Source organism: Parasteatoda tepidariorum, chromosome 3 (assembly GCF_043381705.1).
Source record: "Parasteatoda tepidariorum isolate YZ-2023 chromosome 3, CAS_Ptep_4.0, whole genome shotgun sequence".
NCBI lineage: Eukaryota > Metazoa > Arthropoda > Arachnida > Araneae > Theridiidae > Parasteatoda > Parasteatoda tepidariorum.
The window spans coordinates 10,147,471-10,171,305 of record NC_092206.1 but is presented as its reverse complement, the minus strand read 5'-3'; the positions used below and the strand labels follow the sequence as shown (position 1 = coordinate 10,171,305).

Sequence of the window (23,835 nt, the reverse complement as noted above, 5' to 3'; positions counted from 1 at the left end):
ACTGCCATATGGGCTTAACGATACCTTCCAACATACAGAGATTAACTTTAATAACTACTCAACTTACTCACTTTTTCACATGAAAGATAACCGTACAAATCGTGTTTAACGGTGATCAGGATGCAATAAAAACTCTCTTAACAGTGACAAATTAAATGTAAATTTTGTCTTTAATAAGAAAAAAGATTTTAATAAGCATTACAATATTAAACCAATTAAATATTTTGTTTCCTCCCTTAATGATATATATATATATATATACATAGATATCGTTCTGCATCATTTCTTTTATTAAATACTCACAATTTTGTATCAAATCATTGTTCCACATTTTCCACTAAATCATTTAAAGAAATTTAAAAAAAATCTATTTACGTTGGATTTCTGTTTTTTTTTTCGTTTATTTTGTTTCATTTCTCTCTACAGTTTCTATTTTTTTGCATTCCTATCTGTANTTTATTTTAAGTTTTAATTAATGCGCGCAAGTGTTACAATATTACCTTCGTATTTCTATATGCATTAGATTCAATGGATATATATATATATATATATATATATGTCAAGATCTTATTAACAGCTATTCTTTTACCAATTTACACATCAAAATTCTTTGTTTCGATCTTGCAAAAAATAAAAAAGAGTAAAATTTTGCGAAATGCGAAGAAAAATTTAGATAACTTATATTTTGTTATTAACTTTCAAAACAATATTTTTGACATACATTATTATATATTATTTATATTATATATTATTATATATTATAGACTTGTATTACATATTATTTCCTAATATTTCTGGAAAATTAAAAAGATTTGTTTCCATTAAAAGGTTTTAACATAATTAAAATTGATATATATAATAAGTCTCTTGGTAAGACTATTTTTAATTATAAATTTATTAGTAATTTTTTTTTATTATAATGTTGTTTTAATATATCCGATTATGAATGTAACTGTGAGGAAGACATTTTGAATTTATTGATAAACATCATAAACATATTATTACTGGTAAGTGAAATGTTCTAGAAAACTTTGAACTAAGAAAATTAATGTTAAACGTCACAAAATTCTGGCCCATTTACCATACATCAATTATTAATATTCTAAAATACTTTCTTAATGATTTCAATATTTTTTGTTTAAAGATATCAAATAGATTCTCTTTACCTTTACGTATGCTAATAGAATGGAAATGGGATTTTTTATTACTTTAAAAACTTTTTTTCAATAAGGAAAATTTAAATAGCAGTAACAATACAACAAATGTTTCTAAAGTTAATCGATCAATTAAGCAAAAATTTTGTAATTTTTTTGTAGAAAATCTTTATAGAAAATTTTAAATTTTTTTTGCACCCCTGTAGACAAAACTTGCAATAATTATGCAATCTTCTGTAAAAAATTCGATGCTGAACTTTCAAAAAGGAATTAAAAAATAGTAAAAATTTTAAAATTAGCAATTTAAATAACATTAGCATTAAAAATTAGCTTTATATAAGATGCTAAGAATTAAAATTAATAATATAAAATTTTCCATTCCTAAAACAGTTCAAAATTTTATAAAATTTATATCGAATTTAGAACAATCACTTATGGGTCTACCTAAACCAACTTAACCTGGCAACATTTTCTATAACTACTTAAATAGCATTTTTAAGAATACTAAAAGGTTTGCTTGAATTATCACTAATACTCAACCTATTTTAGAATATATAAAACCAAATAAAATTAATTCGATTTCGGCTCTTAGGAACGACAATTCGGGATCTCTTCAATGACCTATAACCCCTTTCTAACCTAAAAGATATTCTTTTGGAATCTTACTACAGTTATAAAAATATTCCTACTTAGAATTTTGATCATTTGGAAATTCTAATTAATATTTGTTTTTTTAATAATTAACTATACAATGGAAAACATGTCGTAAGGATCTATTTTTTCATCTTTAATTTTCAAAACTATAAAATTTTGTTAAATATTTACTACGAGGAATTAATCTTGCTTCGTAATTATGGCGATAATAGTAATTTTAATTTTTTGGATTTAGGTATTAAAGAAGAAGAAAAAATCTGCATTGTTGATTTTTACTATAAGAGAAATAATATTAAATTTAATATAAATAAACTAATTACTTAGAACTTTAATGCTTCTAGGAACATTTAGGTAGACATCATTTTTAATCAATTAAGTAGAAATGAATAAAGTCGCAGTAATGTTTATTTATCGAAAAAAAAAACAGTCGAATTTTTTCAAAATTTGATAAAAAGAATGGATATTAACTAATGAAATTATATTCTATATAAAATCTTCAAGTTGATTGTATGTTATAATTAAAAAATTTAATTGAGTAAATGCTACTATTATAATAAATTATTCATACTTAATATGATTTTTTAATAATTTATAATTCACTACAGAATTTATAATTATTAATAAATTTATTAAAAATATCTTTAATTCATTTTATATTTATACCATGTGCAAATCCAATAATGACAAATACGTATCTAAAAATCTTCCAATATATAATAAAGATTTTTTAAAAATATTTTTTTCATTAAACGTTAATATATCTAAAATTATCAATTTTAAAATTTCTTAATTTAAATTGAAACTTATTAACTACAAATTTTTAATTATCCTGTATAATATTATTACCTTGCGCACATCCACATTCGAATCCAATTGAATTTTTTACCTCACTCGACCTTTTTTACAGAAGCATTTATTTGATTTATCTAAATTATATTGAAAGTTTTATTCGCCCCACCCTAATATGGGTATAGAAGGCACATTGTTCCGACAGATTCCGCAAAAGGAAACCCTGGTACAACTACACAGTCAATCACGCATCGATTGAGAAATTTTTTTTTTTTGCTGAAACATGGTACTAAACATACGTAACAGCAAACAGCATAAAAGTTAACAGTTCTTGATCGAGATCAAAACCCACAAACAGCTCAAACATAGCGGAAAAGTTTAATAGTAAAAATAAATTCAAAGGTATTAATACAATGAGAGCAAAAATAAAATAAAATATGCCGTGTAAGTTTTGAGCTCAGCATAGACTAACTCTACGATGAAACAGCATTCGTTTGCAATTTAATTGTTACTCAAAAAGAAATAAAGAATCAAGCGTAATTAAAAGCAATTTAAGATTTGTGAAATAATTATTTTCATGGATGTGTACAATGTATTAAAAGCAGCGCGTTAATCATAAGAAGACACTGCCCTGAAACGAAAGTGGACAATGATAGTAAAGGTTTTCAATTATCGAATTCTGATATCTCAGTTTCTGTATTATAAAAGTAGAAAAGGGATATATATTTCTATAGGATTCCATAGAATTGATTTTTTATAATTACTTTTCGTTTTTAGGTTTCGAGAGTTTTTTTTTTCTCAATAAAAATAAGTAAAAAAGGGGTAAAATAAAGAGGTTCTAAATTACAATAAAAAATCGCGTACAAATCTTTGTACAAATGGCGTCAAATTCTGCGCTTCCTCCGAATCCCAGGTAAGTCAATACTTTCAGCGCACCTCCCCATCCTCCTATCCTCCTGATGCTCACCTGGGCGTGATCTCGTCCATCTGCGAATCAACACGAGAGTTTGCGAGAGCCGGGGCGCTCCGTTCGTCTTTCAGAAAATCGAACTAGTGGCGGCAGCGGGAAAACTGGGAGAAGCTTGCAGAAAAAAATAGTTTTTGTTTTGAAAAACGGGGGCTTACAAATTATGAATGCATTCCATTGTTTGAGCAAAATTAATGAAATGCACTCAGCAGCATTCTCTGAAAGCAAATGATACCTCTTTTTCTTCTTAGTTTCGAACGCAGGAAGCGCCCTAGCCTTGAAAGTGAGCAACAGTTCCCTTTTACACCCTTCCTACCCCCCTTCACCCCTGCTTCCCGTATTTCGTCCGGCAGCTCTATCTGCTTCTCATCCAGTCGGAGTCGATACGAGGTGCTTCTTCGGACTCATCACTTTCTAGAATAATAAATAAAAATTATCTAAATTATTTTTGTATCTGATCTCGATTAGGGATCGAATCAGCATCTGATTTTTGAGACATTTGTTGGCGAAATTTTTGGCTATGAAACTGCCTCGTGATGGAATGAATTGTTGTATGTGTTTAAAAGATGTGAGCCGCTGGTGGAAGTGAGTTTTATGAAGTTAATCATATGTTCTCGAGGGAAAAAAATAATTAATTTTTCGTATCACCCTTTAACTCCTTTAAACCGAATTTAGCCTTAGTCGGAGATTTAACAATCAATACATAAATTATAATTCATAATTTATTAGTTTTATATTGAATACTTAATTTTTTATAGTAAATTTAGGAATGAATGTTGTGTCTATTAGAAACTATTTAAAAAATTAGAATATTTGGAAAAGTAAAATTTTGTTTCAGAAGTAAAATTAATTAAAAATGAAAAGACTCTGTTCAAAAAATTTAAACGAGATTGTTTCTAGTGATATCAGTTTTAATCATGCCACATTTGCAATAAATTTTAGTTATTTGTTTCATATATTGCATAAAAAAAATTAGAATTTAAATTGAAATGAAATTTAATGCCTACTTATGTATTCTGTTCCATAGAATGAGCATAATGCTATCCTCTCGAATAGCAAATTATCTTCAACCTAACGCAAAAAAGACATTTAAGTTGTTAATGGTTAATATATGAAATACTTTACATTTGCCGATTTCTTCTGAATTACATGTGAAAACAATTTTCTCATCTAACTTTTAAATACATTTCATTTTGCTTTTCCAAATTATAATTTGAAATAAGAAAAAAAAAATACTTCCGTAAAACTTCTGCTTGATTAATGCAATAAATTATATTAGTTTTAACACCCCAAAAATGGCTATGGATTATGTACAAATTCCGGATAATCAAAACTCCAGTTATATTTTCTTAAGTGCTAATATTTCCAATGGTACGCTATGCTGCAAGTTTTGTGTTTGAGCCGAGCTTATGTGTATGGATAAAACATCTTGAGTTTGTCACGAATTGATAATATGACAAGTTTCAACTCGTGAAACAATGATGTGAAATAAGTTTTTTTAAATGATGCGAACCATGATAAGAGAGATTGTGAATAACCACAACATTCGCTTACCCCTGACTTCTAAAAAAAAGCAGCCACGCAACGAGCCATGACAGAACTCGTTGAGCAGAAGGCAGTAACTGGAAACCCCGTTTGTGGAGGCCCTGACCAATCCTGGAGGGCCGATATTGAGCCCGATGAGGATGACTTGGACAAGGTATCTGTCCTGTCTGACCATTCATCTGGCCATGGTAGCCATGGCTCTAGTGCTTACAGCTGTTCCACAAGCGGTTCTTCTAGGACTTGCAGCTCTACTGTGGCTTCTGAGTGTGATGGAACTAGCTCCACCTGTAGCTGTAGTGCGAGTGGAAGTTCCGAGTTCGATCCCAGAGCTCATCTTCCCTATCCAACTTACGTACCCGTTTCCTGGTACTGCCTAGAGCAAACGACTCGACCCAGGAACTGGTGCCTTTGGCTTATCTCAAATCCATATCCTTTTGCTACATTCATTAATTGTGTCTCTTTTTCTAGGGCATCTCTAAGGTAAGATTTCTGTGTCTTATGTAGTGTTAAATTTATAATGTGTGGTATGCATTAATGGCTCTATCTACTTTGTGGGTAAAATAACTCAACCCAATATTCGAAATTAAGGCTGGTTTTTTGGCATTATTTTAAGAAAGGAAAGGAAAAATTGAATTGAATTCAATTTTTTAATTGAAAAATTGATGATCTGGTTTGAAAAATCTGGTTTTTAAGCCTGTTTTATCCTACTTTTTAAATGTTATTAACTTCTACGACTCTATTTAACATTTCTTCTTTCATACCTTTCATCAAGCAAAGTCGAACAATACCATGTTATACATTTTTTTATCTTTACTTAAATTACTTAATTACTTTGTTGCACTTTTTGAAGAAAGAAATATCACCATACTGAAAATTATTATATTTAAAGCAACTGCTGTAAATGCTAAGACAGGCTGAAGTCGAGTATTTTTTTAGTACAAAAATCTTTGCTTTTTAATCATATTTTTAAAACGGTTAGAACTAATTTTTGAAGCTAAAAATCAAAGCTGTGGTTTGACATGCATTAAAGGTATAAAATGTATAAAGAAATATATCAAGAAATTTAACTATGATTTTTAAATTTCATTTTATTTAAACTAATATTTAATATTTTTCATCGTTTTTAATTCAAATTTTGTTTAAGAAACTATTTATGCCATGAATTAAAAAATTCCACAATTATTTTTAATAGAGAAGTTAGACCTTTAATGCTGTAAATAATGAGCATTTGATGAAATTTTTTCAATATTGGAACAAAAATTGAGCTATTTAGCACTTTATCCCTGAAAAAAGACAATAAATTTTCATAAACATGTTGGAGGATTCTCCTTTAAGAAAACATTCATGGAGCACAAATAAAGATTTCCAATTGAATTTTTTATTATTAATTTTTATTATAATATTTAGCGATTCTCCGTAATGGTAACTTTCATGGCAACAAAAAGATAGTTTCTGTGTTAAGTATCATCAATTTTTATCAAAATGTAGAAAGATTCTCCCTAAAGGTAACCTTCTTGGGAAACAAATTTGAGATTCTAACCATGTTTTCATTTTATGAGTAGAATGTGTGTTTCATTATGAGTGATTAATTAACAATTTACATGCAAAATTTTAAAAACATAGTTTCTAATTTAGTTTATAAAAAATATTTGTTTTGTTTTATTTCTACAATGAAAGAAATATAGTAAAACTACCGTATTGTATAGTAATAATAATATTGATAAAATATGTAATTCTAGTTAAATGAAACCAAAATAAACGGTATTTAAACCATTACGCAAAATTCTGGTTTTGAAAATTATAGCTCTCATTACCACACTACTAATAGAAATACAAAACTGATATACTTTATAACAATTAAAACAATTTTTTACTGATATACTTTAAAATATCATAATAAATTACCAAATATTACCTCATTTACCAAATTTTTTTACTTATCATAAAACAATATTTTATTGCTAATTTTACCAAAATCATTACCAAAGCGCTTCGGTGAAAAATACCCAGCTTTTCGTGCATATATAAGGCCAAACTTACGATAAATTTTATCATATTTTGGCCAAACTTTTTTCGCTGTGAACGTTTTATCTTCAACAACGCTGAATGTTAAAACTTGGAGGAAAATTTCCGAACACCCCATTAACTTAACCGGTAACTAAATCTAGTAATTGCTTAGATAATTGTGAAAAATTTCTTATTAATATTAACTTTGTTTTTTCAAGTACACTTATATTATTATTAGTGATTTGCATAAATATTAAAAGAAAAAAAATGAAATGGAAAAGAATAAATTGGATGATATAAATTAAAATTTAACTTGAACTTGATTAGGTAGGTTTTTTACAAGAGATTAAAAACACTAAAATTTTAATTTATTTATGATCAAAAGAAAAATTCTTTGAATAATCTGATTTTGACATAGAATATTAAAAAAATTAATCTGGTTAAGTAAATGTTCCTACGAATCATTTATAGCATCCTTAATATTCATAAATTTTAATGCTTATTTATTGAAGAAAAATGTATAGACAATGATAAAAATTTAGATTTGAATTATATTTAATTAAGCTCTTTTTTCTACAAGAGATTAATAACATTAAAAATCTTAAAGTAACTTATTTGATGAAATTATAGTAATTCAATGAAAAATGTTATGAATGATCTTATCTAAATGTAGAATATTGTAAAAAAGAACTTTTTATTAAGTCATTTTTTCTTATTAATTATCAAATAACATATTTCAATTACTATCTGTATTTTATTAATCATAACTCAAAATATTTTATATAATAAATTTGTTTATTGAAAAATATTCATCAATTTATACTTTTTTTTAAATTTAATAAAAGTTTTATTGCCATAAAATTTTATTATTCGACTTATTATTTCCCTTTAAATGGGATATTTCTGTTGGTTTATGAAAAGCGTATTGCTTAAATAGAATTAATATTTATATTTGCTATAATAAACTTAAAAGTATCAAAGAAAACTAATGTTTAATTCATAAGTTTGCTTGTTTTTGAGTTAAGTTAGTTTTTTTTTATTTAAATGTAATATTTTAATGAAAAATTGTGTCCATTGTTTAATTTAATGTGCTGCCCTTCGCTAAAACCAACGTTTTCCATTTAATTAAAAATATTTCACTGTTTCTTTTCTTTTTTTTTTCTTTTAACTTCTAACAAAATTCATATCCAATTTATGTTTTCTAAAAGGGTACATAATAACAATGACAGGCATAATAACTTCTATTTACGCATTTATAATGGGCTTTCGGAAAATATAAGCGCTTAATTAAAAAATGATACCATCCTTAAAAAACTAACGATTGAATTAAAAGTAGCTCAATCAAGTTTCAGTTACTATGAGTTTTAACTAGAAAAACTCCTTTCTAAAATACTTTTCCATTTTAAATCGTTGAACATAAATTGAGAAACACCATCGTAAATTTTCTAAAATTAAATTCAGCTAAATTTATGGCTAAAAGTTTCGTTTAATTACATTAAAAATTTTATAGTTAAGTTCTCAAGTCCAATATCTATGCACACTTTAATTCAAAGTTACTTCTGAAGCATTTTTTTTTTCGTTTGAGATTTGTAGCTCTATTTCGCCAGGGCTCCTTTATTACAGTAAACTCTCGATACTCTTTAATACAGTAAACTGTTATACAGTAAACTCTCGATGAGCCGCGATGGCTCAGGGGATAGAGCGCTCCAATAAGTTGTACCGGGTTCGTATCCCTGCGATAGCTAGTTGATACGAATCTGCATCCGGTTTGCACCGACCACAATGCTGACGTGAAATATCCTGAGTGGTAGACAGATCATGAGTTAGAGTCCCTTTACCGTCAGGCCAACCGCTGGAGGTTCTTGTGGTCTTCCTCTCCATGTCACGAAAATGCGGGTTAGTTCCATCAAAAAGTCCTCAACGAAGGCAAATTTTCCTCTATACTTGATCCAGGAGTTCCATTGTCTTCTGGATTGGGTTCAAAATTACAAGGCTAAAATTGGATCGGCTATTCTACGACGGTTATAAAATAAAATAAAAAATTAAAATATATACTTTTGATAGCAAGTTCAGAACTAAATATGTTCTAAAAAGTAGAAAAAATATATTCTAAAATATTACTCTTAAAAAAAGAGTCATGAAAAAGTGGAATAAATACTATTAAATAGTTAAATATATATGTAATGATAAGTCTAAATAAAGCAATGATAATTTTAAGTAGGACAAGAAAAATTAGTCATCAAATAGAAAAGAATCGGTTCACATTATGATTATTCAGACAAAATTCATTTTGTACTTCGAAAAAGATTCACTGTAACAAGGTTTTGAGAAGAAACTTTTCGACATAGGAATTCAAATTAACAGTAGGAGAATGTATAATGCTAAGGTGGAAAATATTTTTTTGACATAACAAGGTTTCGAGATATCGAAGTTCGAGATGTCGAGAGTATACTGTACTGTAGTAAGTACTGTGAGAGAGTACTGTAGTAAGATCCATGATCTGGGCTATAAATTAATGTTATAAACTCTGAACAATCACAGAGAAGAAAAGTTGTCAACAGAATCACGTACTATAGTGTTCGAATTAATTGGGACAAGCAAGATTTTCTCATTCGAGTTGGTATGGGATTGCCAGTGATGTCCCGAACCACTTCAAACCAGTTATACTGCCTTGAGCTGCGGTGACGGATAGACCTTCACTATGATTTACTAGTCTGACTGGTTTCAGTGTATTTGTAGTTCAGTTGTGAGCATTTCAGTGTGGGAAACTGGTGGTTATAATTTTGAGTTTAGTCTAACACAAGTTATATGCTTATAAAAGATGGATATTAGTCCGAGGAAGCGCTCTAAAATTATCGCTCTTAATGAACACACTTCTATGACTGTAAGAGACATCGTTACAGCAGTGGGTGTAGGGAAATCTAGTGTTTCCAGAATTCTTAGAACATTTCAAGATTCCGGCTTATCCTCTCCAAAAAGAAAAGGAAAATGTGGACGCAAACGGAAAACTGCTCCAAGAACTGATAAAAGTCNTATATATATATATACACTACCGTACAATAATGGAAGAGATACTATGAGTTTTTAACTTTTTTTTAAAATTTCTCAAGAGAAACTCAGAGAATTAATTGTAATTTTGGGAAGTTTTTAGTTCATGCATTTTTTTTTACTTTGCAATAATGCTTAAAACTTTAAGATGTTTGAAGAACTGACAATAAATTACGAAAATAAACAAGTATTTTTGAACACCCTATGCCAGAAAATCAAGCAAACAACATCATGTAACTTGTATTAATTTGTTATTTGAAACAACTGCAAAAATTTCATAAATCTACATAGCTTAAATATTTTTGAAGGCATGGACACTTATTACATAAAAAAAAAACTAATTTTTTGTTCAATGTTTTTTGCTGCAAATTTAAAAATATTCATCAGAATAACATTGGAAAATGTGACATTAATTACAAGACTATTGTTTTGAAATTTAAAAAAAATTGCTAAAACATGCGCAAGATATAAGTATTTAAAGTGGTTCTTTTACACTGCTCATGCGTGAAAAAAATTTAAAATTATTTTCGAGTAATTCTGCAGAGAATCGTTTTCAGCAACTAATAAAAATAAAGCTTGATAAAACTATCTTGAAAACGTAAAAGCCTCCATCAATTTTGTAAGCATTTTTAGTACTTTTTTAACAGAAAGCTCAAAATGATGAAGGATTTTCCACAAATTTTATTATGTAGTACTGCAAATTACACTACCTTACAATGAACAGCAAGAACAAACCTAGAAAAATTCATATCGTTTTGCGCATTCTTTTAAAAAGTACGAAGACTGCTTAGAAAATTGATTGAGACTTTTTAAATATTTAATAAGGCTTTTTTTTCGTTTGTTAGTCTTTCAAATAAAACCTGTTTCGTTAATTGCCAAATAAGATTTTACAAAAAATTTAGAATTTTTTTAAAAATATTTTCCTTCTCAAGCACAGTATAAAAGAACTAAACACTCATATCTTACTAGGTTTTCAATGAATTTTTGTCAGATTTAAGAATAATTATTGTGTAACTAATTTTAAATTGCTCTGAAATTTTTTAAAATTATAGCAAAAAATAATTAGACAAAAAAATGAGTTTTTTTTTTAAACAAAAATGTCCATATTTCCACAAATATTTAGGCAACGTTTATGAAATTTTATATAGCCATTGCAAATAGCAAAGAACGTTACAAGCTTATTACTTGATTTTCAACATAGGGTGTTAAAAAATATTTGTTTTATTTCGTAATTCATTGTCGGTTCCTTAAACCTCTGAAGGTTTTTAACTGTATTGCAAAGTAGGAAAAATCGCATGAACAAAAGACTTAAAGTTACAAAATAGCTCTTCAATTATTCCTTGTGAAATTCAATAAAATATCAAAAACTGAAAGTGTCTCTTCCTTTACAGTAGGGTAGTGTAAAAGGAGAAATGAAGCAAAGACATTATTACTTTTTTTTACAAAGTCACTATAACAAACCACATAATAAAGAAACAGTTACCTATGAATTTATTGATTCAATTTCGGTTTGTAGCTGTATAAGATAAAAAGAAATATTGCTATATAAAAACGATGTACTTATTTGTCTTAAATAATTACAATATGCATTAAATTTGATTTTTAGAAAAAAAATTTCAAAATTTTATACATGGAATAGTAATCTCTGAACTTGCTACAATTTTGTAAATATTGATTTTTTGCCAATATACTCTCTTAAAAATATAGATTGAAAAAATTAGCAATTTGTTTAAGACTTTCAAATTAAAAATGATGAACAAAAAAGCAGAATGGACAAACGGCATTATCAACAGAATTTTTAAAAACACTTCCTTAAAATAAATTTTTAAAAAAGGAAAAAAAAATTGGGAAATTAAGTTTTATAGCATATTTAAAAGGGTGCAATTGAAAATGAGTGGTTTTACTAGAAATATAAGTAAAAATTTAAATCCCATAAATTCTAAAAAATTGATTATTATTTTTAATTAAATTTAAAATTTAAACAATGTTAGAGTTTACCATTCATACGTGAAGACGCGATAAAAAAATTATTATTTCCAAAATTTTAAAATTTTTCCAACAAATTCCTAAATTTACCTTTCTTAAATTTTTGTATTTTTATTTAGTTTAGTCCTTTAAAGAAGTGTTCACCATAACTGCTGTATAGTAAATAATGCTTGACTTGGTCTTAGATATTATGATAAATCTTTAGAACATATTCATGAAAATACATAATTTCTTATAAATGACTGTTCCTTTAAGTTTAAAAAAAAAGTACCTGAAAATTTTATTAAATAAGAGCTAGGAAGATTCTATTTTTTTTGTAAAAAAAAAATCAATTCGTTGAAATTTCAGTTTAAATGTTACGTAGTGCTATTTCAGTGCTGATATATTGATTGCTTACTTTTTTCCAACCCGTACGATTAACGAGTATTCAGCTATGTTCTGTTGCAAGTTAAGAAAAAACCATTACTCTTATAAAGAGAGCCTGTTTGTATTTAAGTGCACGCCAAATGGGTGCTGAACTTCCAGCGCAAACGTATATCAACACCGCCAGCCCTTGATCCGACGTTACACAACGTTCCTTTTTGCTTTCTTTCTTAAATCGTATGAAATGAAGAAAATAAAACTTATTGAATAAAAACTGTTGTTTTGTATTATTAAAAATGATAGCTGGAAATCGTAACAAATATGCGACTTCCTGTCCGTATTTAAAGAAACTGATGAAAAAGTAATAAATATAGATTCTTTCGGAGATTTTCCATTTGCTGAAAAAAAGATTTAAGAAATTCTTTATCTTGCATTTGATATGTTTAGGGAATGTCAGCATAAGAAGAGCCATTTTTATTGGTCCCATCAAATCCTCATCATCTTTCAACATCATATAGTTTATTCTTTTTCAAGAACAATGTTCTTATTTATCGAAATATATCGCCAAATCAAGGATTCCAGAAAGACGACTACACTATTAGACTTTTTTAATAATTCTATGATATATATCGTAAGAGATAGCATGAATTAAATTTCTGTCCGCTGAGTTAAACTTTTAAAAACTTCGATATTGTTTTGAAAGCATATTTATATAATTTGACATCGAAACAAAACGGAGCTATGGACAGTCACTAATGATTATTTTAATCCTATACTGCAATGGTCTTTTCTTAGCTTGCAAAAAAGTAGAATCTGAAATATCTTCAAAATTTAACATTGGACTCGGACTTCATTTGTTTTCAAATTGAAATAATGCAGGTTTTTATTTTTAAAAGATTATAATAAAATAATTATTATCAAGATAAGGAAAATAATTATTATCAAGAAAAGGAAAATAATTATTATCAAGATAATTATTTTCCAAGATAAGATAATTATTTATAAGGATAATTATTATCAAGATAATTATTTTCCAAGATAAGACAATTATTTATAAGGATAATTATTATCATTATAATTAATTAATAAAATCTGCATTATTTTCAAGATCAAGAAACATTAAAATAATGCAGGTTTTATTATTAGGAGGATGATTCTTATAAAGATAATTATTATTAAGACAATAATTACTATAACTGAACCGTTATTGAAAGCAATACATTTACTGCTTTAAATAAATAAAACATTCACCTCTTGCTCAAAATTAGCTAGTTCGGTCATTATTGAGGAAATTCTATCTTCTTTTTTTGTTCACTTTGTGCGGGTAATGAAATGAAACCAACTTGTTGAATTGACTATCCTTGTAAATTGACCATCTGCTTAAGTTGATATCTGTAATCAGGAAACGGGGAAATTAATTTGTTTCCATAAAAGGGAACAAAACTTTTGTAATCTGATTACCTTTTTATTTATCTCAAATGTTGAAATAAATAAATTTTGACGAGTAGAGTTATTGAATGCTGTTCTTAACCTTTGATAAGTTGACCACAAGAAACAGAATTTTTATGCATTTAGTTAAACGATAGAATTTCGAACAAATCGGGGAAAAAGCATAAAAAAAACCTAGCCTAAATCTATTTGTAAGTATACCATATAGGGATAACATTATAAGCTTTCGTCTGCTTAGCGAAGGGAAGCAAATTTTAGTTCGTCAATATAAGACATTTAGTTTGAGATTCTAAAATAAATACTATAAGCTTTATAATGGCATACTTTATTGTGTTATAAAATTTTATATAATAAATAAATGTCACACTTCTTTTGAACAAATTAATATAGTGTTAGTTTTGTAATTCTTTCTGATAATTAATATCATTTTAATGCTAAATAAAAGTTCGTTAATAAGAATTTAATTATCTTTATCTTCATTTTCGTCTGCATTATGAATATAAATGATACAAAAACAGTGATATGTCTTTCATTATAAGTATAAATTAAATACAAAAGTAATTGATTCACAGGATTTCCATGACTGACAATTATTATTCCATTGGAAAACTTAATTTCGAAACATTCAACCTTCTTAAATCTCAAAATTTAAGAAAAATATCATTTCACATAAACTAGTTACTTTTACACTTAATACGGTAAAAATAAATTGAAAAAATCAAACTAGCACAAATTATATCCATAATAAAACTAATATTGAACAATTTTAAAAACGAGCTGCTAAAAATTACACAAAGCAATTATTCTAAATTAGTTAAGAATATTCAAGAGTGCTGAAGTGTCAGAAATTCTCCTAAACTATTCAGAAGTATGCATTTATTAAAAGGGACTAAAACATTTAGCAAAAATACTCTTAAGAACTTCTCTTCCAATATACTTTCCTGGTTCTTTTTATTCAACTGACCTTTACCATATTAATTTGATAAATAAAGCTAATAAAATGTGCATTGTAATTATGCTAACATAATAACTATAACTGTTGAGAATAATTGAATATAAACAAAAATTTATTGTAATGGTAGTAATGCAAACTAAATGTGTAATTATGTTATAATTTATAAGTCATTAATTACATTTTAATTATAAGAATTTGAAAACTTATTACTATTTATTTGGCATACAGTAAATAACGGAACTCTGGAATTTTTAATAATGCACATTAAATATAATGTTTTAATAGTTATTGTTTTATTTTAATTTAATAGTTAAAATTATGAAATTCGTTGTGTTTATAGTAATTTTAACCAAGGATAATTTTGCAACTAAAATTCAGCTCTTATCAAATCTAGATTAAAATGTTTTACTCAATTTCCAATAACTTGTAGAAAACATATTAAATCATTTGATTCTAAAAAACTAACTTTGACTAAAAGTAATGGATTCAAAAAGTATGTTTAACACATAATATCAAAGATAATAGGTACTTATCAAAGATGGATTATTATGTTTCACTCAATTTCTAATAATTTCCAGAAAATATATTAAAGCATTTGATTCTTCTAAAAGTAATGGATTCAAAAAGTATGTTTAGCACATAATATCAAAGCCAATGAGCACTTATATGTTTTATTAGATAATATGTTTTACTCATTTTCTAATAATATTCAGAAAATTTAGAAAGCATTAGATTCTTCCAAAAGTAATGTAGTCAAAATGTACATATGTTTAGCACATAATATCAAAGCTCATAAGTACTTATCAAAGCTTGATTATTGTACTTTACTCAATTTCTAATAATACCCAAAAAATATATTAAAGCATTTTATTCTTCCAAAAGTAATGTATTCAAAAAGTATGTTTAGGGCATAATATCAAAGCTAATAACTACTTATCAAAGCTAGATTATTATGTTTTACTCAGTTTCTAATAATATACAGAAAATGTATTAAAGCATTTTATTCTTCCAAAAGTAATGAATTCAAAAAGTATGTTTAGCATTAAATATCTAAGCCAATAAGCACTTATATGTTTTATTAGATAATATGTTTTACTCATTTTCTAATAATATTTAGAAAATTTAGAAAGCATTAGATTCTTTCTAGAAATAATGGATTCAAAAAGTATGTTTAGCACATAATAACAAAGATAATAAGTACTTATCAAAGATAGATTATTATGTTTTACTCAGTTTCTAATAATACCCAAATAATATATTAAAGCATTTGATTCTTCTTAAAGTAATGGATTCAAAAAGTATGCTTAGCACATAATATCAAAAATAATAAATACTTATCAAAGATAGATTATTATGTTTTATTCAATTTCTAATAATATCCAGAAAATATATTAAAGCATTTGATTCCTCTAAAAGTAATGGATTCAAAAAGTGTGTTTAGCACATAATATCAAAGCCATTAAGCACTTATATGTTTTATTAGATAATATGTTTTACTCATTTTATAATAATATTTAGAAAATTTAGAAAGCATTAGATTCTTTCTAAAAGTAATGGCTTCAAAAACTATGTTTAGCACATAATATCAAAGATAATAAGTACTTATCAAAGATAGATTATTGTGTTTTACTCAGTTTCTAATAATACCCAAATAATATATTAAAGCATTTTATTCTTCTAAAAGTAATGGATTCAAAAAGTATGTTTAGCACATAATATCAAGGATAATACTTATCCAAGATAGATTATTATGTCTTACTCATTTTCTAATAATATTCAAAAAATATATTAAAGCATTTTATTCTTCCAAAAGTAATGTATTCAAAAAATATGTTTAGCACATAATATCAAAGCTAGTAAGCACTTATCAAAGCTAGATTAATATATTTTACTCATTTTCTAATAATATTCAAAAAATATATTAAAGCATTTTATTCTTACAAAAGTAATGTATTCAAAATGTTTAGCACATAATATCAAAGCTAGGAAGCACTTATCAAAGCTAGATTAATATATTTTACTCATTTTCTAATAATATTCAAAAATATATTAAAGCATTTTATTCTTCCAAAAGTAATGTATTCAAAAAATATGTTTAGCACATAATAGAGGAGCAAATGTAAATTATCTCTATAAAAACTGTCAATATGACAAAATAATACGAAATGGTATAACAAGCCTGTTAAGAATCGTAAAATGTCACAAACCGTGTATTCTCGCTTTTTATGTATCAAAACATAACATCTTTCAAACTGCATATCTAGAAAATTACCGCGATCTCCAGAATATAAAATTTCTATTATTCCTTTTTTTCTTCCTTTTAAGAGTCATAAAAGTCGTAAGAACCATTCCTTCAGCTATGACTTGGATAATGACTTCCGAAGAAATAATTTTGACGACCATTCTCTCCCCCTCCCCCCTTCTGTTAGGTAACATTAAATAAATGATTAACCTGATGAAACGCACGTAACTTTATAATTGCGGTAACGAATTTAATGATTAACTTTTTTAACTTTTTGAACTTTTTTATTCACTCTCAATCACAGTTTCCGATAAAAAATACAATAGTAAAGCGTGTGTTTTTTAGTACGAGTTAGTTTACTTGAAGAGAAAAAGTTTTCAAGTTTCAGGACACATTTCTCATTTTAAACCTTGTTAAATATTTATTTTCTAATTTTATTTAACGTAAGAAAATCTACAATTGACAATGAATATGGAAAAAAAATAGTTTTTTTTCTTCCTAATTTAGCGTTAGTTAAGTTTGTTTAAAATACTATTGATAAAGGATAAATAAAAAATGATATTAAAATAATTATATTAGTAATTTCCTTGTAGTTGAAATGTTTATGAAAGTAATAGATTAAGTGAGTAGAGTGTGGAGTTTAATGGCAAAAAGCCGGAATCGGCTATACTGCTCTGAAGGTGCATGAAATGACGAACTCATTCTCAGCTGATAAAATGGTTCTATGAAGAAAGTTAGACTAAGAAGAAAAAAAAAATAGGGCACCAATTTATGTTTGGAACCCTGAGAAAACTTGAGTATATATAAAATAATGGATTATTTATTACAAGTTCATAGTCTTTCGTATATTTACTGAATTTAAATATGCAATTTGCCAATTTCTCTGAGTAACTAAGCAGAAAGAAGAATCCAGATTTTATTTAGTATAATCAATGTAGGTGAGTCAATCACTGAAATTAAGCATCGATTCTTGATTTAAAAGTTGATATTCATGATATAGAATAAGAATGTTGGTCAGTAATTTTTTTTTGTTAAAGATGAGAAATATTTATTTTAATAACTGATAAGTTGAATTGCTGTTATCTAATTTTTACCAGTCAAGAGTAATGTCGATGTCGTAATTTACAATTAAAAAATCGTAACATCACAGGTGATTAGAATTGATATTTAAAAAAAATTGCCTGAAAGGTTAAACAGAATTGAATGAACTTGTTGGGATAAAATAAAGGATAAAATTTGAAAATATTTATGATTAGAATTGCCATTTTTAAAAATTTACCTCAAACGTTTAAAAGAATTGAATGAATTTGTAAGCACTCCAAGGATAAACCTTGAAAATATTTATGATTAGAATTGCCATTTTTAAAAATTTAACTCACACGTTTAAAAGAATTGAATGAATTTGTTGGCACTCCAAGGATAAACCTTAAAAATACTTTTGATTAGAATCAGCATTTTTAAAAATTTAACTCGAACGTTTAAAAGAATTGAATGAATTTGTTGGCACTCCAATGATAAACCTTGAAAATACTTATGATTAGAATTGCCATTTTTAAAAATTTATCTCATACGTTTAAAAGAATTGAATGAATTTGTTAGCAGTTTTAGGTTAAACCTTGTAATTAGAAATGCTATTAAAAAACTTGAGTTTATAAATAAAATTAAAAAATGAGTGCCAGATCAATTGCATTTCGGATATCAGGGAATTCGCATTTTATGGTTTATTACTTATATTTTATTTGTTAATTTCTTGAAATTTCACAAAAAGTGTATTAAAATTCAAAGAAAATTTGATTTTTTTTCAAAATTATCTATTCTAACATAAAGCGATTATTGAAAGCAAAATATCTGAAAATATTTTTAAGATAAAATAAAATTTTTGCCATGAAAAATCTAAACTTACCATTTCGTTGAAAGTGACAAAGCATTTTTGAATGTACATTCGAGACAAACGTTATTCAAACTTATTAAGTTCATAACTTGAATATCAATTTCTCAAATCTCAAACTAGAATGATTCAATTTATCCTAAAATGGTCTTTTAATATATAATTTAAAAAATATGGCTTTTCAGCATTGTTGATTCAACTAAAAATATCACAAATGAAAAATACATTATAATTAAAGGTCTTAGAATAGTTTTGCATAACACTATTTGATGTTATATGATTTTTGACACTTTAGTTTCTTTCAAAATTTTGCAGAAGTAATATTACATTTATATGAAATTAATGCCTATATTTTTAAAAAAAAATCTTTATGAATTTTCTGTATAAAAATAAAATATATTTTGGTATCTCGGTCCACAACTAATTTAAAAATTGCAATTTAACTTATAAAAATAAACACAAAAAAAACATTTTTGTGCTTATTTTTATAAGTTATAAAGCTCTTTAAAAAAAAAATACTTTATATTTTTCATAAATTTAGAATAAAAAATATATCTTTGAATTATCAACTAATTCTTTCAGAAATAACACACTAAAGATACATTTTGTCTACTTTAATTTTTTTGACTTAGTATACCTAAGTATCAAAATCTAAATTTTGTAATTAATTTCGTTCCAATTTTTAAATAATGTGCTGAAAGTAAAGAAATATAAATCTTGCTTATTTTAGTTATATATGTTTGTCAACAGTCTTTACTAAATTAGCTTTTCTTAATACGCGCTATTAAGCAAAGACTTCATGGGTGAACAATATGAAAAGAAAAAACTATACATTAAATAATTCTGATAAAAGCTCATTCTCGCTTTATCGAAGCTAACAAGTTGTCGAAGAAAGGGAATCGGTCAGTAGATTGGCCTTTTCGGAAAGTTAATCCACGGGGAACAATTAGAGGTCCGCAAATGGGTGTGGTCCAAATATTTAATCATAAGAATTGAGAACCACAAAAAATTAGCTCAACTTAATCTTGTCGCCAATTGCGGAACCACTTAAGTAACTACCGTAAATGAAATAGAATTTTTATTTTAACTCCATATAGAGTGATATTGAGACACTGAGCTTTATGATTTGAAAACAGTTTTTTTTTACCACTCTCATGTTTTTAATCCTACCCACTGGAGTTTTTGTGCTATTATTCAAAGTTATTTTTGTACCATGATTCACATTTGGAGTAATATTGAAACACTGAGCTTAATGATTTGAAAACTGCTTCTTTCGTTTTATTATCCCAATGTTTTTAATCTTACCCACTAGTTTTTTTTGTGCTATGATTCATTTAGAGACTGAGCTTTATGGTTTGAAAACAATTTTTTTTCTTTTTACTGCTCTAATGTTTTAAATCCTAACCACTAGAGTTTTTGTGTATGATTCACACTTGGAATAATATTGAGGCACTGAGCTTAATGATTTGAAAACTGTTTCTTTCATTTTATTACTCCGATGTTTTTAATCCTACCCACTGAATTTTTTGTGTGCTTTGATTCATTGAGAGACTGAGCTTTATGGTTTGAAAACTGTTTCTTTATTTTTACTGCTCCAATGTTTTAAATCCTACCTACTGTGCTATGATTCACATTTGGAGTAATATTGAGACACTGAGATTCATGATTTGAACTTACTCTTCTTTCTTTCTTTTTACTACTCTAATATTTTAAATCCTACACACTAGAGTATCTGTGCTATGATTCAAAATTTAAGAAAAAAATAACACACAAAGAGTATAGGTAAATTTATTTTGATGAATTTTTGAGAGACTGGAATTCAATCCCCGGCGACGACTTAAAGACCTTCCACCTTCAGATCGATGGGTATTAGCTTGCACAAAAAGTAAATGCGGCTTATGCGCATTGGTATTCATATAGTCGCAGGCTGGTTTGATCTTCAGCGGCGGCCTTAAGACCGCTCTTTAGATTGATGCTGATCGGGAAAGTGAAGAGGCGGCGTGTGCACAATGTTGGCAAAATTATCATAGTTCATGAAATCGTAATCTCCATTGATGGGTCGCTGCGGGAACGCGTTATTTTTTTTTATTGTTGAGGGTTTAGAGCAACATAATGATAAGCCCCATTTCTCCCAAAGGTGATATATTTTCGTGGTGTATTACCCCAAAATCATTATAATTTAGTGTATACATTATAATTCAAAAATATGGTTCATAATTATGTTATCCCAGGCCTGTTATATATTAAATAATTCGTGAGTAATAATCTTTTAAATTGTTACTTCTGTGGGTTATCATTTGAAGAAAGTTAATTTTCCTCCCTAAAACAGTACAAATATTTCAGTATTAGCTTTATGAACTTAAATATTTGTACTTAATGCATCATATACAATCTTCATATCTCGAAATTTGGATCTGAAATTCCTGAAATCATATATATATATCATATAATCATATATAAATTAAATAATGGCAACTTAACCTTGAAACTCACAGAAGTTCGGGCATGTGCAAATTGGATACGGGAGCGGTGAGGTGGCGCTGTTGTCGATGTGTAGAGTGCAAAAAAAGGTCGATTTGTTTAGAAGGGTAGTTGTTGTGTGGCGTTAACGTGAGGAGTTTCGTTTCCATCGCTCTAAAGCATGTTTTCAAAAGATGATCAGCGGTCGTGGCTTACAATCGAGGTTGCCCGTGGCAAAAATGCAACAGAATGCTATTGAGGATTAGTGGAAGCCTGTGGAGCAAATGTTTTACCGTATAGGACAGTAGCACGATGGGTTCAAGCATCTCGNTATTTATATATATATATATATGGGTGATTCTTTTTAAACATGACAATTCGGACCAAAAAGTTTCTACAAATTTAAAGTCTTCAAAATAAGTTTATATACTAGTGATGTTGTTTTGTGAGATGCCGGGAGAGCTGTATTAGGATCCCCGTTCTTTTGCGTGCTGATCGTGAGAGCAGTATTAAGTTGACGGTCGTGGTCGTTCTTGTGTTGTCATTAGCAGTCGAGTGTATACAGGCCGATCGAGACTGAGTAGGAACCTGCACGAGGAGGAGGATAATATCGCAGTCACTAGTAACAAGTCAACTGTTCGATGTGGACCATCCATTGAAGTAGGCGGGTTCAAATCTAATTGGGCGTTACTGTCAAAATAGGCGTGTTCATATCGAAGAGGGATTTTCTGTCAATATGTCATTCTGTCAACATGCTCACATTAGTTCCGAAGGTCACCAATGTGGGGGTAGTATTTATTGACGATGTTAACCTTCATCTATGAAAAGATATCCCCCCCTTAGAATCGTGTTAACACGTCTTATATACTAGTGAATTGAAATTATATTTTTGTGGTGGTAGAAACACTACACAGAAGTTCTGTAATAAATTTTAAGTAAGTTTCCTGATAAAATGATTTATGATAAAATCTTTATTTGAAATGAAATAAATTTGAAGCAAAACTTTATACAATGTTTAAAAGTCAAAATACTATCTATTTCCATCTCCACTTTAATATGAGCAAACGTTGCTGAAACGACAAGTTTTTACTTTTTTTTCTTCTAAATATGAAAATTCGTTCGTATCAAAGATATTTAATCTATATTCAAACAAACAAAAAATGTTTAAGAGGAAAACGTTTTAGTTCTGCAAACACCGTTTGGACGGGATTTGAATTTCAAAATTGTTCTTTTCAAGAAAGTATTTCAGAAAAATATTCTTACGAACGAGAAAAGTTATTTCATGAACAAAAATTTTTCTATGCAACCACAAGTTTACTTAAGGCGTAAATTCTGTTATGTTTGAAAAAAATATTTAAATTAAATTAGTAATAACTAACATAATTACTTAGTCATATTTCGATCAAATTTGCTTTGAAATTGCGTTAATTTATTTTTATTTTGTATGACACTTTACTATATTACACGTATGCTTTTAATATCCTACATGCATATAGAATGTGTACTAATAGAATGCGTACATACACAATGCGTTTCAAAAGTGACATCACACAAATTCGTGTTGTATTAAGTACATATTAAAGGCATTAAAATGCGTTTGAATTTAGTACTGATTCGGTAATTCGAATCATCAACTTGCAACTGATTCGAATCAGTTAGTTTTATCAAAATAGATTTAAATTATAATGAATTATTGTTTCTTAAATTTCGGTTACTTCTGTTTCACAGTAATGTTACATCAAATATCTTGTAAAAACTTAGATATTCTTACGCATTATATATTTTTCCAATCTAAAAATTCGATAAATTCACAGATAAGAAAAAATAATTCTGCATTTACTGCTTGAAAATCGCGGCAATTTAAAATTTTTAAATTAATTTGTCACAGATAAAATGTAAATATATACGGAAGATAAAAGTGTATTTATATACTTAAAAGAATTCTAATTTATTTTTTTCCTATCAACATTTGATAAAGGGTAAAAGGTTACAAGGTTAACTGTACGTTAACCTTGTAACTTTGTTAGCTAACTGTAAATAGAGTTAACTGTAAATAGATTCCAAGTGATTTCAATCATATGAACCGAATCACGATACTCGCAATTGATTAGTTAAATTAAGTAATTCAAATCAGTGATTCGAATAACATGAACTGAGATCAGAATCACTTGATTCGAACAATCGATCTAAATCACTTAAATCTAAAACTGATTTCAATCACTTCATTCGAGTCACGTGATTAGAATCAGTGACCTGAATCACTTGATTTAAATCAGTTATCCGAATTCCTTGATTCGAATGACTTGATTTGATTTGAACATTTGATGT

General features: G+C 27.3%; 1 protein-coding gene across 1 annotated transcript in view; it reads left to right on the top strand.

The window, feature by feature from the left end:
- The first annotated feature begins 3,623 nt into the window (after positions 1-3,623).
- Positions 3,624-23,835, top strand: part of LOC107441470 (voltage-dependent T-type calcium channel subunit alpha-1I) — a 313,139-nt gene continuing 292,927 nt past the window's right edge. The window contains exon 1 of the mRNA XM_043045682.2: positions 3,624-5,535. Within this exon, the coding sequence (XP_042901616.2) occupies positions 5,156-5,535 (380 nt within the window). The 5' untranslated portion in view covers positions 3,624-5,155. The remainder of the gene's footprint in view (positions 5,536-23,835) is intronic.